The sequence below is a fragment of the Euphorbia lathyris genome, chromosome 10 (genome assembly GCF_963576675.1).
Source record: "Euphorbia lathyris chromosome 10, ddEupLath1.1, whole genome shotgun sequence".
Classification (NCBI taxonomy): domain Eukaryota; kingdom Viridiplantae; phylum Streptophyta; class Magnoliopsida; order Malpighiales; family Euphorbiaceae; genus Euphorbia; species Euphorbia lathyris.
Genome location: NC_088919.1, coordinates 55160207 through 55178741, shown reverse-complemented (window position 1 = coordinate 55178741; position 18535 = coordinate 55160207). Strand labels below are relative to the sequence as shown.

The 18535-nt window shown below is 33.2% G+C and overlaps 1 protein-coding gene across 1 annotated transcript; it reads right to left on the bottom strand.

Moving 5' to 3' along the window:
- Positions 1 to 4448: 4448 nt before the first annotated feature.
- LOC136209700 (serine carboxypeptidase-like 51) lies at positions 4449 to 12022 on the bottom strand. The gene is made up of 12 exons (XM_066001264.1): positions 11897 to 12022; positions 11714 to 11808; positions 11016 to 11123; positions 8348 to 8594; positions 7432 to 7475; positions 7282 to 7349; positions 7051 to 7156; positions 6041 to 6255; positions 5869 to 5938; positions 5412 to 5462; positions 4900 to 4938; positions 4449 to 4478 (listed from the first exon to the last, which is right to left on the bottom strand). The coding sequence occupies exons 1-12, from the start codon at positions 12015 to 12017 to the stop codon at positions 4449 to 4451; spliced, it is 1194 nt and encodes a 397-aa protein (XP_065857336.1). The 5' UTR covers positions 12018 to 12022.
- Positions 12023 to 18535: the final 6513 nt, after the last annotated feature.

The following is an 18535-nucleotide window of genomic DNA, read 5'->3' as shown; positions in this document are numbered from 1 at the left end:
TAAAGTCCAAGGCGTCGGCGTATGTCCAGGCATCCGCCCTGATACTTTTCAGGATCTCCACCACTTCCTCATCAATGTCCGTCAATATATGCATGTATCCAGCCATATGCAAAGGTTTGGCATTCCAAACCGACGGAAATCCTAGAGATTCGCCCTCTCCTATCTTTACAAAGAAAAATCTTTCGTCCCAAAGATGGACATTTGACATCTTACCACAGAAGGGTGAATAAGTTTTGAATTTAGCGAAAGTGAGGAAGGATTCGGCCTTTCGATTTGTTGGTTTATGGAGAGACCGAAAGACACGAGGGTTACATACTATCCCTAAGTTCGAGGCCAAATAACAATCCAGAGCCAGATCTAACCAGCCATTTGGATGTAGCTGGCTGACAGTGATGTCAAAGTAAGCTAAGATATCCGCCATCATCTTAGGAAGAGGAAGCCTGAACCCTCTTTCTACGTGACAACTATACACAGACAAATATCCATTGGGCGGACAGGCGAGTCGCTGATGAGCAGCCGCCAACTTGGTCTCATAATTCTTAATCCACGGAAAGCGATCCGCTAGATTCGCTAGATCCGCGGTGCTCATACGAGACGGAGTGGACTCCGCACGTGACGCCTTTTTCCTGGATGGAGCTGAAGAAGAAGCCTCCATCCCAGAAAACTGCCTAGAACCTATTATCGGAGTAACCTGAGAGACGGCGACGGGAAGGTTTTGAATCCTACCTAAACGAGTTCGATTGCTATTACGCGCCGAGTTACACAACTCAGCTAAGTCGCAACTGACAGTACCCTCGAAAGAATCAGAATTTTCCGAAGAAGAAGAAGTCCAGCTAACTACGGTTTCGGAAGAAGTGGTCAAATTAAAAAGTTTGAAGGTAGACTCGGAGGATGAAGAAGAACTCCTAAACATTCAGAAAAATAGAATGAAAAGATTCACTTACATGGGAGTTTAGGCTTTGAGGATTCTGAACTCCGGGAAAACTCTGGGCAAAGAACTCGAAGAAAGATGGAAGAGGAATGCAAATGAAGTAGAAAGAGAAAGAGAGGAAGGAAGAAGGCGCTTTCTCTTCCCTCGAGCGGCGCGTCAATGACACGTGTCACCCTTCGATTGGCATCGAACAGAGTGACCATCAATGCAAGTCATCATGACGACGCGCGAAGAAGCTCAAAGGCCCTAAAGGACTTTAAAGGAACTTTAGGGTGGCTTCTGATAACATTGGGATATTATCCGAAGGATCAAAGGTGATATTTGCCCAAAACGGCCGTGTATTGATCACCTGATACGGGAATGCCATGGCGTATCAAGCAAGGAGATCCGACAGGCGGATCACCAAGACTCCGCCACATGAGATCCGTAGTCAAACCTATGTGGAGATCCGCCATAACCCCTCGACCCGCCAGCGGAGCTACCGAGCCGATTCCGCAATAAAGGCCATTAATGAGCTATTAATGAGCTAGCGGACATACTTAAAGGAAACCAGTAACCTCCATTAATGAAGCATTAATGGAGACTTTCTAGTTACTAAAGGTTACAACTTCATGACTATATATAACTTGCATCTCAAGCTATCAAGGTACACATTCACACAATCCTAGAAACCCTACTTTGTCAATTCTGTTTACTCTTCCATACTTTATACTGACTTTGGCATCGGAGCTTCCCCCCGTCGAACCCAACGACGCCCCCACAGGGACGGAAGCTAATCGGAAATTCTCCACTAGTCATCAAAATGAGACAAAATTCTATAATTTGTTAACGGCTTGAACCATAGATATTGATAAAAAAAATCATAAGTGCCATTTTTAGGAAATGTTAAACCACAAATTTTTTTTTTGTAACTTAGCCATTTAATAATAAAGGTTGACTTGAATGATTAAGAGTCTCAAGTTGTTTAAGTTGTAGATTTTGAATTCGAATCTTATGGTATACAAAAAAAATTATAATTGGAAGATGATCTACCTAAATAATATCTAACAAACATCAAACTGAGTAATCGAATAACTATACAAAAGAAATTTATTATTAAATTTACTCCATCAAGAAGAAGTATTCATATAATGTTGGAGGTTTTCCTTGGTTTCACAAATTTGCAAATACAAGAATGTAATATTTATTTTACATAAGAGGTATGTGCTTTAAAAAGTTAACAAATAAAAGTATTTGACTAGCATTACTAGGTATAGTATCAACTCAATATGTTACATCATTAAATCAACATGTTACACCATAGAAAGTTAATATCTCATTATGCTACATCAGCAAATTCAAAGTGCTACATCATCGAAGTTAAGGACATGCGCTTTTACAAAGTTAACAAAATTACAAATCTAGCCCAATTAAGAGGGGCCTTTTACATATCTAACCCACTTTGCTTCCATCTTACCAAATTAGACACTTTCAACCATTTTGGACAAAATTACCCTTAGTTTTATTCAATCATCGATCTTCTTCTTCTTCTTCTTCTTCTTCGTTTCAACTTCTTCTTCGGTTCATCTTCTTCAATTTCTGATACCAATCATTAGCGATTTTTGAGATTATTGACGTATTATGTTCAATTTCCCGTAGAAATGGTGTGTTTTTATCTTATACGCTTGCTTTTCTCGTTGGTCTTGCATCTTTCTTCATCTGTAATGGTATCGTTTCAATTTCCTCTATTTTCCACAATTATTCTCAATTTTCCTCCATTGCTGTCGCATTTGTGACGAAATTTGTCACATTTTGTCACAAATGCGACAAGGGCTGTCGCATTTCATCGCAAATGCGACAACTCTGTTCACATTTGCGGCGAAATGCGACAGCTCTTGTCGCATTTGTGACGAAATGCAACAAATTTCGTCACAAATGCGACAGCAATGGAGGAAAGTTAAGAAAAATTGTGGTAAATATAGGAAATTGAAACGATACCATTACAGATGAAGAAAGAGGCAAGACCAACGAGAAAAGCAAGCGTATAAGCTAGAAACATACAATTTCTACGGGAAATTGAACATAATACGTCAATAATCTCAAAAATCGCTAATGATTGGTATCAGAAATTGAAGAAGTTGAAACGAGGAAGAAGAAGAAGAAGAAGAAGAAGATCGATGATTGAATAGAACTAAGGGTAATTTTGTCCAAAATGGTTGAAAGCGTCTAATTTGATAAGATGAAAGCAAAGTAAGTTAGATATGTAAAAAGCCTCTCTTAATTGGGCTAGATTTGTAATTAGCCCTAAAAGTATTTGACTAATATGGTTAGTCATATTATTAAGTCAACATGTAATGTCATCAAGTCAATATGTCACTTCATCAAATTAACATATCATATCATAGAAAGTTAATATTTCATTGTGTCACATCAACAGAGTCAACGTACTACATCATCAAAAACTAACACCACATACGTTGTGCGGATCACATAACATATTTAACTATTTTGATAATTGGTTGACATAAATTTTAGGATTCATCGAAACTATTTTTTAAATTAATTATTTAAATAAAAATAATAATTATTCATTAATTCAATATATTAGCAGCACAAGAAAATAATTATATAACTAATTAAATAATTAATCAACATTGGGCGACTGAGTTATGTTTCCGACCATTTGCAGAGAAATGCAAGGCTGGTCTACTGGAACCTGTAAATATATAAATATAATAAAATTAATTTCATCAAAAATAAAATAACAAAATTAAAAAGGTTAAAAGTAAAAAGGCTAAGTGAATGGGCAAAAATATAATTAAAAGATCTGTAATATAAAATAACAAAATTAAAGGAGTTAAAAGTAAAAATGCAAACATTTAATTAAATGGGCGAAATATAATGGTATGACTACTGAACTTTATCAATTTTAGCATTATGGTCATTAAACTTTAATTCTTAACGGTATGACCATTGAATTTTATTCTTTTTTAACATCGGTGACCACTCAACTTTAACTAACTCCTCAAAATGAAAATATTTAAGAATTAAAGTTGTTTAAAACGACATTTACCATGAAAGCACATTTTTTATTTTCCAAAATCACATCTTTTGGAGCTTTCTTTCTCTAAAAAAATTCACTCTCTCTCCTAACCAAACAACACCTAATGACCTTAAAACGAAAATTTTCAGAATTAAAGTTCCTTAGAATATCACTAATTCTTCGAATTTTTTATTTTGAGACCTTCAACAGTCATTTTGAGGCATTGAGTGGCATTCGGTGTTAAAAAGTGTAAATTTCAGCAGCCATACCGTTAAGAATTGAAGTTCAGTGACCACAATATTAAAATTGATAAAATTCAGTGGCCATGAGTGTAATTTACCCGAAATATAATTAAAAGATGTGTTATATAAAAATTAAATTATACTTACAAAATGACCAGCCCCCAAAATCCAATAGAAAGCCAAGTTATTGTATGAACTTGTGAATGCTTTTGTGGTTTTGTTGTCATTTTTGCAATATAAAGGAGTTCGTTCTTCACTCTGGAAATTTTTTAAGTCTTCCCATCTGAAAATTACATATAATAAAATTAAATCACAATATTAATACTATTTAATTATTTATTTACAGTGGCGGATGAAAAGAGCGTATGGTGGTCCGTTCTATTGTCGGAAACCGGAATCCACCATAAGAATGGACTTATTCATAGATCGGATTGGGTTTCATTAACTTACACCTAAAAACACTCAATCCAAACCTAGTCCAATCCGCTTGCAATTTGATTGAGCTTGTACTGAGACAGTCTAAAAAGACATAAGGTTGGGGTGCAGCTGGTCTTTCTTTTTATAAATTTTAAACTCGATAGAAAACAGGGTAAACTTTTGAGGTCGGGTCTAATATTAATTTTTTTTAATCCAAACCCGATCTATTAAACACAAACACAAAGTTGGAAAAATGAGGATAATGAGTAGTACTTGAGTTTGCTAACCCATGATTCTGCTCCTTTGGTTGAGCATATAAGATCAACCTACAAACCATAACAATTTATTAATTCATAATATATAATTATTTGGAATTGAAAAATAGAACTATATACGGAGTTAAACAAAAAATAAATAAATGTCCATGTATTTAGGGTCCGCTTGTTTTATCTATTATTTACTGTTACAGTTTGCTGTTAGAAAAAACTGATTTTTCAAAAAGAAGAGATTATCTGCTTTTGTAAAAGGCTACTTTTCAGGGGTAAAAGACAAACAGAAAATGGGTAACTAAACACCTAAAACTCTCATTTTTAAAATGAAAAAAAATGCAACCAGGAGCATGAAAATGAGCTACCAAACGTCCCCTTAATGTTGGCTATATGATAGAATTAATAGTATAATATTTAATTATCATTGAACTAAAATTTGTATAACTAATATAACACGTGATAGTATTATCTTGATTCCATTCTGTTAATCAAACCCCTCTTATTACCTTATTGAAAGAAAGAAATCTTACTTGACCATTATATATGAACACCTTTGTGCCTTTGGCTAGGAGATCATCAACCTGGTGAAAAGAACAACAAATTAATTTATATACTAGTTAATCAATATAATTTTCTTTTAAATAAGTAAATGTAACTTGTCCTGCTAAAATGATTTCAGAATGAAAATGTAGATTTTGTGTAATATATTCTTTTATTTTATAATTTATATTTTATTTATTGATTAATGAGAAAATAAATTATATTAGGGGTGTTTGGTTGCTCATTTCTTGTTTGTCTTTTCACTTCAAAACAAAGAGTTTTAGGTATTTGGTTAATAACCTCCTATTTACCTTTTACACCTGAAAAACAGTTTTTTACAAAAATAGGGAATTTCTGTTTTTTTAGAAAAACAGTTTTTTCCAATAACAAATCATAACAGCAAATCGGAACAGCAAACAATAGATAAAACTGCGTAATTATTTTTACCTCTTGTATTCTTGGTTTCATGAAGTCACCAATCATAGCTGAAAAAACCAAGTCACCTTGTCCTCCCCAACTAATTAAACAACAATTAGTTAATACTAACAATTAATTAACAATCGGAATAATTAATTAATCCAACAGAAAATCTCAATTCAAGTAATTTAATTAAACTTACGTTATATTTTCAGGGATAATATTTAGCTTCTGCTTAATGGGTCCATTCATAAAATCATATAGGTCATTGGAACCCCCTGGTGTAGCACTAGATGTTGAATAATACTTGGAAATAAGATATTTTGAGTATCTATTACCAAAACGCCCTTTTGATCCTTCTGTGGAGGATCCTTCCACAGGGTCATTTTCGGAATCAAGCATAAAGTTATAGAAATCCTGCAATAAGTGGAAAAACATAAAATATCAAAAAGAAATATGTATTATATTTTAAAAAACATTATAATTTTAGCAATCAGGAACAATTTTACTTTCCACGTTGTAAATGGTACAATTTTATTTTTAATATTGACAATTTAGACCAATTTTAAATATTATTAACAAAATTTATTTCTTAATCAGTTATAAATTATCTTATCTTTAATACACATATTTGTCATGTTAACACTAATCAGTAACTAGTGGGAATATAAGATTGTTCCACTGAAAGGCTAAAGTTACACTAACTATACTTTCTTAGACTAATTTTCTTTTCAATCTCATTTTATATCTTTCTCAGCTAATTTTTTTTTCCAGTAGATACTTTTAGGGGCATCTTCTACATCAAACCCTCAATTTGATAGAGACAGGAGGTCAGAATTATTGTTGATAGAGATAATTTTAGAGGTCGGGGGAGCTTGCACCCCATGTCTTTGGTCCCTATCAATAACATATCATAAATATTTATATACACGTGAAGTTTAAAAAAATCATCTCATATTATGCACATGTTTGACAAAAAAAAAAAAAACAAATACTTTGTCGAGCTTAAATCCACTACTAAATTGAAATTATTAAAATGCACAAAAATAAAATAAAATTCTGAACCAATTTATATGCAACTAATGTAGAGCAGGAGAACAAAATATATGTATATTTTAATGATGTATAAAATCATGTCAATTTATCAATTTTAGTAGTAAAATTGCATCATTTATAACGTATAAAATTACTTTTAACTGTCAATATATATACCACATCGTTGGAGTACTCAAGAACAACATTTTCAAGTTCACTCCATGTACTTGTAGCATCTTCATAATCACCTTCAGCTATCTGTTGTTGAATCTTCAGAGCTAAACTGTTATTTATTTATTTATTTTCATAAAATACATAATTTATGTTAATTATGATTAATTAGAAGGGAATTTAAAAATATTTAACTATATATGGGATGAAATATGGAGATAGAGTTTAATATTGGACCTATTTGACATGTTTAACCCATTGGTGTTCATTCTTGATAAATCTTTGAGCAGAGGTCCCCATGAAAACTGCATTAATTAATTAATTTCAGTAATTTAATTAATGACCACAAACCTTATAAGTTTTTGCATAAATGGTACAATTTTATACCACAAAATCTTCTGGAGAAATCCAGCTATCTCCCAAAGCAACTCCTGAAAAAAAATTAGTGATTAAATTGAAAATTATTTCATAAAAAATAATTTTCTCTACTTCCGTTGATCAATTCAGTTTGTTATAATTCAAAATCATTACTTGATATAATAGTTTTTTAAAAGTGAATTTATATATAAAATTTTCATAATTTAAATGTTAAGCCCAATTACTATCGATCTGAGCCCGTCTAGCCACGAATGTCTACTTGTAACATCAGAGGATTTACCATGTTAATTCCCAAAAGTTGTGAAACAATATTTTTAAAGTTATGAAACAATATCTTTTAAAGTAATATAATTTACTAAAAGTTATAAAACAATATCTTTAAAATCATATTAAGAAAACTAGTAGAAATGCAAAAAAGCCAAAATATTTGAAAATAATAAATCAAATCACGAATAATCATGTAATAATATTCAAAAGTGAATTATAATAAAACAAAAAATATTAATAATATAAAACGCTTCTGTGCATCGTCACTCAAATGGTTAAAAATTACCTAAGGAAATAAAACACCTAAATGACTAATCAGAAAAAAATGAGCAGGTTCTCAATTTCGAACACTGATTAAAATCTATTTTAAATTTATAAATATTTTTTTTTTGTCAAGGGCCTCCTATGTTAGGAAAAATGCAAAATTTAGTTTTTTTTTTTTAATATTACAATTCAAGGTTTATTGGCAATAATTTTAAAATAAGCAAACTACAGTGACTATGAGTGTAATTTACCCTAAGATAAATAACCACATTTAAAACAAAGACTCTCTCAAACAAAATTCAAGGATCAAATAGATTATTTATCTTTTTTTTTTTTTTTGTTATTTGCTCTTAGATTTATGATATGCAAAAGGTTAAAAGTGTAATTGTGGTACCTCCTAATTGAAGCTTCAATTCTCCAGCTTCAATGGCTTTAAGAGCAGAGATTCCAAGAGTAACAGCAAATTTTCCACCATATGATTCAGCAAATATGAACAGAGGACTTTTTTGTAATTTGCCATCTCCATTGAAGAGCTCTTTCAATAAGGTAGTTAAATCAGTTGCTGACTCATCATCCGTCCTAACCAACAACGACTCATTTCTATTTTCTACATAACTAAAACCTGTTGCCACTGGACTATCCTGCAAAATTATTTAATTTTTATCCCAATTCAAAAATGTGTTTAGAGAAATAAAAAGTAAATATAAAGATAAGGGAGGTTAAAAATAAAATAAAATAAAGATAAGGGTCAAATACATTAATATCATATTTAAATACAAAATTACAATTAAATATATCACCAAACTTAATTTTTAATATATTATTATTTTCTATATTTTATACAATAATTTAAAAATTCTCAACACAATTTATAAATCATAAATCCTAGAAAATATATTCTAAACTTCTAATTTATAAATTCCAATCCTTAAAATATATTAAAGGTTTATACATCATTTGCCCCCTGAACTTGTCCAAAAAGCTTGATTAGCCCCCTGAACTTTCAAAGTGTCTTGACAACCCCCTGAATTTGCATAAAATGTTCAGTTAGCCCCCTGAACTTTAAAAGTACTGATTTTATTAGTCTGATATAATTTAAAATCATTATTTGATATAATTATAGATAGTTTTTTTAAAAGTGAATTTATATATAAATTTACCAAAAACTAAAGGGGAAAGTTCAAATAAAACCCCTGTGGTTTCACTAATTTTCAGATAAAGGACCGTGGTTTACTTTTTGTCAAAACGGGGACTGAGGTTTCGCACTTTTAATAATGCTATTAAAACTATCTTTAACGATCTCAAAATGAAAATTTTCAAGAATTAAGGTTGTTCAATGTCATATTTTTTATGGAACTACATTTTCGATTTTAGAAAATCATCTTTTTTGGAACTTTCTCTCTCTAAACATTAACTTTCTCTCTCTTTACCAAACATCATCTAAATAATCTCGAAATAAAAAAGTTGAAGAATTAAAGTTGCTTAGAATATTAGTAGTTCTTAAAATATGTCATTTTTGAAGTGGTTAAGGGTGATTTTAATAGTATCAATCGAAAAATTCCTTATTTTGCTAAAGTTGAAAACCTCAGTCCTCGTTTTGATAAAAAGTAAACCACAGTCCTTTATCTGAAAATTAGTGAAACCACATGGGTTTTATTTGAACTTTACCCAAAGCTAAATCATGTTATTCCATTCTACTTATACAACGTATCATCACTCATCCTATTTATTGATCTGTTGGCCCGTCGGGCCGACCCATCAAAGCCTTCCATTCATTTATTGGGTTTGGATATGCATTTGATGTTGGGTTGTTTACATAAAAATCATGAATAATAATAATATTTATTGTTTAATTAGTATTGATAATTTAATTTGCAATATATCAAATAGTATGAAACTTTATAATGAAAATGTCAAATAATTTTGTGGGTGGATAACTGCAAAACCATTTTTGAACTTGACATAATTAATATAATTAATTGATAAAATTGTAGATAACTTTTAAAAAGTGAATTTCTCTATAATTTCCCCTTTGATGTTTGGCTTGGTCCACTCAACTTAAATTTGCACATAAAATGGATTGGTTTTGATTTTTATATATATATATTTTTTATTATTTTGTTATGTTTTTTGTTTTTTATTTAAAATTTTGTTTATTGAATTTCGTTGAATTAATTGATTAAATTTTAGTTTATTACATTTTTACAGGGGTAAATTTTATCTATGGCTATTGAACTTTCCCATTTTTTTACAGTATGACCACTAAATTGTAAAATGTAACGTAAAAAACACTGAATTTTACTTTTTGTTACGTCTGTAGCCACTAAACTTTAGCTAACTCGTCAAAATGACCATTACGACTTCAAAATAAAAATATTCAAGAATTAAAGTTGTTCAGAACGACATTTACGATGAACCATACTTTTTTTTTGTTTTCTAAAATCACCATTTTTGGAGCTTCTCTCTCTAAAAATCCACTTTCTCTCATAACCAAACAACACCTAAATGACCTTAAAATGGAAATTTTAAAAAATTAAAGTTGCTTAGATTACCATCCATTCTTGGAATTTTTTATTTTGAAACGTTGATTGAAGTTTAGTTGCTACGGATGTATCCTCTTTTCTTTTCGGTTAAGTGACCCTGCTTTATGTTACATTTTAGTTTTAGTGGCCATACCATGAAAATTGCTAAAGTTGATAAAGTTTAGTGGCTATGAATGTAATTTATCCATTTTTATAGTTCATCATCACAGTTGAATTTTAATTTTAACTTAAATATAAATATATTAATTGAACGGGATGAACTTGAAAATTAGTTTTTTTAGAAAAACTCAGTCCGTCCAAAATTCGATGTGAAAATAATACAAACTAGGTTGGGCTAGGCTTGGACAAGCCTTGTTAGGCCCGACCCGAGCCCAGACCGACCTAACACATGAACATATCAAGATATATAGTAACACATGCCAATACGTTCATCTTATCTTTTCCGGATTCTTATTAGGCGCGCTTCGTATATCATCATTCTTATATATAAGAGAAAGCAAATGATTAAAGAAAATGTACCACAAATAAGAGATCTGCTTTGTGAAGCCAAGTAGAATTCCTGGGGTTTAAATTGATGTCTAATGGTCCTATCTCCAAAAAATTCCCCAATCCAACCCCTGAGCCTCCCTATGAATTAAGGATTGAAATCAAATACAATATTACATTCAATTAAATATGAATAAAAAGTCAATATTGCCCTTGTATGTGATAAAATAATGGGTTAATTACAAATATATGTACTGTGATTTCATGTATTGCAGATTGGTACCTGTGATATTTTTCGTTACAAACACAACCATGTGGTTTGCAAAATTTCATTTTTTTTTTGTTAATTTTGCTAAATTTGGCCGATAACAACCTCAAAATGAAAATTTTTAAGAGTTAAATGATATTTTAAGCAACTTTAATTCTTCACCTTTGTTTTTTTATGAGAGAGAAAGTTAATATTTAGAGAGAGAAAACTCCAAAAATTATGATTTTGAAAAATAAAAAATGTGGTTCCATAGTAAACATGATACTAAACAACTTTAATTCTTAAAAAATTTCATTTTGAAGTCATTATCGATCAAATTTGACAAGGTCAATGAAAAATTAAAATTTTACAAACCGTAAGTTTGAGTTTGTAACGAAAAATACCATAAATACCCATATGCAAATCTGTAAAACCGCAAAGTATCTATTTATAATTAACCCTGAAATAATTAAATCTCACTTACTGGTCCTCCTTGAAGCCACAAAATAATTGGCCATGGTTTTGAAGAATCTTCAACTCTATAAGGACTTTTATAAAGCCACCAAAACAAGTGTGCCTCTGCGATATTAAAATTAAATTAAGAATTATCTTCCAAATTAGCTAAATTAATTATAATAATAATTAGAAAAATTAAATTAAAACATACTTGGTCTAACTTCAACATAACCCCATTGTTCTGACCCATCAGGAGTACCTGCTGCTGCAGCAGAAGCTAGATAGGAAAACACAAGGGAAAGGAAGAGAAAGAGAAGAGAGTGTTTATCCATGGAAATTTAATTAATTAATTAATTAACCAATAAGAAATTTGGAAAAATTAATTAGTGGAGATTTATATATATAATTATGACTTTACATAAGAAGCTTCACCCATCTTTTGACTCTTTTTTAACAAGAAAAATAAATTATAATGATGGGAATATCAAGAAAGAAGTTCATTTGAAAAATAATAGTAAATTGGATTTTTATTCTTTTATATATTTATATCACAACCTCTCAAAAACTAATGAATTCTTCAATGGAGAAGCGTAATTGATTTCTCTAATCTCTAAAAGACGGGTAATGAATAAGTAATCAATTAATTAATAAGTAAATCAACAGATTTAGGCTTACCTTTTATAGCACACATCTGTTGAATAGCAACGGAAATAATTGACTGTGGCTCCGTATCACCGATCTAGAAGGTTACGGTTACCACACGAAAGAAGTAATTATCCTTGATTCACGAACTAAGAACGAAACTCAGAGACAAAGGGAAAGAGAGGGGCGCGTAGGAGAGAGACTGTATCTTATGTTTGTTGCCTTCTTAGGATTTAAGGTTCCCTAGCTATCTATTTATAGCTAGATTAAACCCTAACACTGACTCTTAAAATTTTTACGTGGGAAACCTCATTTACTCAACTTCTTCCACATCACTCATAGCTAAAACAAGAAAGTTGCAAAAAAAAAAATTGTATTTTTAATTAACAGTTTAGCTTTAAGATTCAACAACATAAAAATTCTTAAATCACATAGAGTTAACTTCAAAATGTTATTTTTCATATCGTGTGCTATTTTGCAAGTTTTGTAAATTTAATATGAATAATTGTTCAATAAGTATTAGGTACCCAATGTTGTTTAAACCGTCCCTATAAATCCATCGCTAATTTTTACTCTACATGCAGATGCAGTATGTTAATTTTGGGGCGGAAAAAACGGTCTCTATAGGCAGCTTTTATTGTAGTGTATTATCAAGTTGAATTTGGAATAACGAAAATCTTAGATCATGGTCTAGGAAACAAAAATACGCAAATGGTCACTCATAACATTTCGATTTGTTTCAAAGAATAATCAGAATATTCATAACCAAGAAGAAGCCAAAAACTTGTTGAAAATTAAACTTAATTAATTATAAGGACTTAATATTAGAAAAAGAATAAAAAACATTGTGATGAATATTTGCATAATAAATGATTTGTGGTGGAAAAGTTGTAGATATAATTTGGTTGGTAAGAAAATTATTACAATAATTCAAAGGGTGAGATAGGGGTCCTTGTTCCTCCGACCGCCAGAACCACTATGATCACGAGTAGTTTCAGCTCTCTAGTCTCTATAAAATTTGAGGTTGTGATGGTCCATGTTTCCTGTTTCCAAGAAATAATGACCAGGTGCTGAATTAGTACCCAAAATTAGTCCTAAATCCAAAATTTCAATTTTTTTTGGCCTGTTAGGACCTCTCTAAATCTAAAATTCTAACTTTTTATTCCAAATTTCTAATTTATTTAGTGTATTAGGTCATCCTTAAATCTAAATTTCTAATTTTTTTGGCGTATTAGCCCGTCTCTAAATCCGATTTTTTCTATTAGACACAAATTTTTTTACATGTTAAGAATTTTAAACACAGGGTAGCTTAATTTTGAAAGTTTTACAATTGGTACTTAAAATTTGGTTCTTGACCACTGATTATAACACGTATATATACGAAAAAAGTTGAACAAGTTCAATTTAGCAAAAAAAAAAATGTTTTACACACCACGTGTAAAATCGCTCCCCCAACCGAACAATCATGTATTCACCATAGTTTGATCCTGATATTTTCAGTGAATTATAGATTTTGTTTAACGTATAAAATAGTCTAAATTTAACCTAACATTTACAAGCAAGATCAATTTTAACCTAGCGTTACCGAAATTTGAAAAAACTGGTTTAATTGTTATTTAACTGTCACATTAGACGTTTCAAATATCAATTACAGTTAAAATATTTAATGTATTACTAATACAGTTAAAAAAATCTGTTAAATTTTATAACTGTATTGGTGATACCTTATATATCTTAGCAGTAATTGATATTTGGAAAGTCCGATGTGACAGTTAAGTAACAGTCAAACCAGTTTTTTCAAAATTTTGATAACGCAATGTTAAAATTGATCTTGCTTTGTAAATGTTAGGTTAAAATTGATCTACTAAAAATTAAACTGAGGATCCGTGTGCTAGTTGACATCTGAAAACCCCTGAAAAGATGGAAGCTTATCCAAAAGTCTAGAAATGAAGAGGCTTATATTCACTTCAAATACGAGCGGCTAGCTACCTTTTGTTATTTATGTGGCCTCATCGGCCATTCAGAGCGCTTCTGTGGGAAACCGTTCAATTCTGATCCGAGCAGCATCATGAGGGAGTGGGGGGAATGGATCCGGGCTCCGGTAAGAAGAGGAGGGGACAAGCCGAGTTCGAAATGGCTTAGAGATGCAGGGGGTGCTAGAGGATCTGGTGGGCAGCCAAAGTTGAGTTTTGGAAACCCGAGGAAAGTTGCAATAGCTCCTCAGAATCAGAATACTTCTCAGATTAGTGCAGACAAATGAGGCAAGTCAATTCTAACCCAACCTATGCAGCTCCATAAGTTTAAAGAAAGGCCCCTGACAGATATAACATAAAAAGTTACTAATGCTTTGGTTAGTGAAAGCCTGGCAGATATGGAGATAGAGGAAGACAAGTCCCTGGACTTAATTGAACAGAAAAGAAGAAGAAGGGATGGCATGGAAAATGTTGCAGCTAACCATGGCCTGAATACTGATGTTGTAACCACCCCGGAAAACTTTCCCGGAGCTACTCCTTCCAAGTTTGATGCGGATAAAGCAGCTCTATTGACATCTGAAACGGCGAAGCCTGGGGAGCAGGCTCGCCGAGTATTGTGAATTGCATCAGTTGGAACTACCGGGGTCTGGGGAACCCCCGGGTAGTTCGATGCCTTGGAGATGTAATCAAATCTCACAACCCTAATTTGGTTTTTCTTATTGAAACTCTGGTTCTTGGTTCAAAGATTGAAATGCTAAGACGAAAATTTAATTTTGATGGAAAGTTTGTTGTAGATTGTAATGGGCATAGTGGCGGCTTGGCTATGCTCTGGAGGAATAGTCTGGATGTTAGTATTTCAGGGTATTCAGATCATCATATTGAGGTAACTGTTCGGGACTTGGTGCATGGGGATTGGAGGTGTGTCGATTTTTATGGTTGCCAGCAGGAATGATCATAGGAAATCTTGGAGTTTTCTTAATGCCATTGCATCTTCCTCTATCCTTCCTTGGGTGATTCTAGGAGATTTCAACTGCATTCTGGACCAATCTGAGAAGAGAGGGGGTGCAACTTTCCCTGCCTATCTAATTAGAGCTTTTGCTGATGCTCTTTTGCAAAATTCTCTTCATGAGATCCCCCTTAAAGGCAGTAATTTCACCTGAGACAGAAGGTGTGGTACTGATCACTGGGTTCAGGAAAGGCTGGACAGGGCTTTTGCCTCGACATCCTGGATTAATCTATTTCATGATTTCACTCTGCAGAATCTGGTAAGCCCATATTCTGATCACTCGACGATCATGCTTCATAGGGAGACTTATACGCAAATCAGAACTAAGCAGCGGTTCAGGTTTGAGATGGGTTGGATCTAGGAAGTTGACTTTACGGATTTCGTGCGGACTAGTTGGGAGAGGACTAGACGGGTTGGGGTCATACCGAAGCTTGAAGCTTGTGCATCGGCTATGGGCCAGTGGGGGCGAAACTATAAGCAACGTTTCACAAAGAAAATTTCATGATACAAGGCAGATTTGTTGAGGCTCCGAGATCCGCACCGATAGTGATTCAACCTCTAAATATGGGGAAATTAGAAAACAGCTCGAGCAGGTACTTGAAGTAGAAGAAGATTATTGGAGGCAACGGTCCAATACCTTCTGGCTTATGGGGGGAGACAGGAATTCGGAGTATTTTCACGCATGTGTAAGAGCCCGGAAGAAAGTGTTGAAACACCTTTCCACATGATTTTGATTTGACAAAATTATTTAAGTTAATCCCATGATTAAGACAATTAAATTTAAGTGCTTTGATTTAATTGTACTAATATGTTTGTTCAATGTTGAGAATATTAACTAATGAGAACAAGAACTAAGTGTTCATAAAAAGAAAGACAGAACGAAGTCAGCATAAGCAAAGACACACAGCAGAAGCTGAGTTGAGTGTAACTCAACCTCGTTAAAAGAAAAGTCTTCTTCAGAATAACGCTTGAAGGCGAAGCCGATCAAAGACCTTTTCGAGATGCATGGACCGTTTGGTGTTTAGCAAGAAGACAAACCTGGCGCAAGAAGACGAAACCTAGCGCAAGAAGACTAAACTGGCAATCCTGCCTCCTGCGCAAATTAGAAGACATGATTGGCCTGCGATTCTGGAAGCTGACCATTCAATGACGAAAGAATACCGTTACTCCCAACAGATATGTCGGAATTCAAATGATTTGAAGCTTCAGAATTCACTATAAAAGGACAAGTTCATCACTTGGATCCTTACGACACATACAAGCAAATACAGACAGAAAAGCAAATCTTCACAAGAGTGAAAATCCAAAATAGAAGCTGTCTGAAAATAAAGCAAGCTCTTACACTAAATTTCCAATCATTGTGTAAAATTCTAGAATGAATTTGTATTCATCTAAAGTGTTCTTCATTTAGTGAGAAAAATCTTGTATCAATTGTAAAGGTTAGAAGAGTGAAGCTGAGTACTCGGTTTTAGTACTCAGTGGTAGAGAAAATCTGAGTGTTCGGTTATAGCGCTCAGTGGTTGATAGGATTGAGTAGACAAATAGAGGACGATACTCTTACATACTCAGTTGCTATTGTAAACGGTTTGTGCTCTACCTTTAAAGAGCTCAGTAGTGGATTGAAAAAGCCCGGAGGGATTCTGGGGACTGGACGTAAGCGGTGAGGCCGAACCAGGATAAGACTGCTGAGTAATCTCTAACCCTTTCTCTTGATATATATGTATGTGTTGCTTGCTTAAATTACTCAGTATATAATCTGTACAAGCCGACGCTGAGTAATCAGAGTGTTGAGTTGGAAGCTGACCTAAAGTGTTATTTCCCAACTCGCAGTTGAAACAGCTCTAGTCAGTGTTTGATTAAAGCTGTCTCACAGCCTTGCTGACCTAAAGCTGAGTTAAATTATCAAACATTTAATTAAGTCAGCATTATTAAGCGAAAAAGTTATATTAGTTCCTAACCCCCACATCTCCTTGGAACTAATCATATTAAGTTACACGGGACCAACAGAAAGCAAATAGAATTAATTCATTGAAGAATGAATTGGGAGCTCAGTGTGCTGATGCCGATGGTATGAATTCTATCGCCAAGAACTATTTCGATAAATTGTTCTCTGCTTCTACTGCTTTAACTTATGATATTGTGGATGTGGTGCCAATCCTGGTGACTGATGCTTTTAATGATGTGTTGATTGCTCCATTTGATATTGAGGAATTTAGAATTGCTATTTTCCAAATGCATCTGGATAAATGCCCTGGGCCTAATGGGCTTAACCCTGGATTCTTCCAACATTTTTGGAAGTTAATTGGGCTGGAAGTCTTTAATGCCTGTGTCAGTTGGTTGTCCCATAATGAATTCCCTGCTTCCCTAAATGATACCATAATTGTTTTGATTCCTAAGTGTGACCAACCTGAGGCTATGCTTGACCTTCGGCCCATCTCCCTGTGCAATGTCCTGTACAAATTGATTGCAAAGGTCTTAGCCAATCGGCTTAAAATCATACTGCCTGACATTATTTCTGAAAGCCAATCGGCTTTTGTCCCAGGTCGAACTCTTGTGGATAATGTGTTTATTGCATTTGAATCTCTGCACTACATGCAAAAGAAAAAGTCTAGTCAAATTGGTAATGTTGCACTGAAATTAGATATCAGTAAAGCTTATGATCGGGTTGATTGGGGTTTTTTTAGAGCTGTTATGATCAAAATGGGATTCCATGACAAGTGGATTGAGTGGATTATGTTCTGTGTCTCAATTGTCTCTTATTCTGTTGCTGTGAATGATAACATCATTGGCCCAATTATCCCTAACCGTGGGCTCCGCCAGGGTGACCCCCTCTCCCCGTACTTGTTTATTCTGTGTTCGGAAGTCCTGTCTAGAATGCTAAGCAAGGCCGAGACAAACTGCACCCTCAAAGGTTGTTGTATTGCTCGCGGGGAACCTAGTATCACACATCTTCTATTTGCTGATGACAGCTTCCTTTTCTTCAATGCCTCCGTGGGGGGAGAGTCAAATAGTGCTAAAAATCTTAAAAGATTATGAACAGGCTTCAGGTCAAGCCATCAACGTTCAAAAATCTAGAATTTTATTTAGTGCAAATATAGCACAAGACACTAGAGCCTCCATCTATTCCTTATTGAATGTTTCCATGCCCCTTAACACGGGTAGATACTTGGGCCTCCCCTTTCTGATTAGTCGCTCAAAAACAGAAGTGTTTAAATTCCTTATTGGGAGA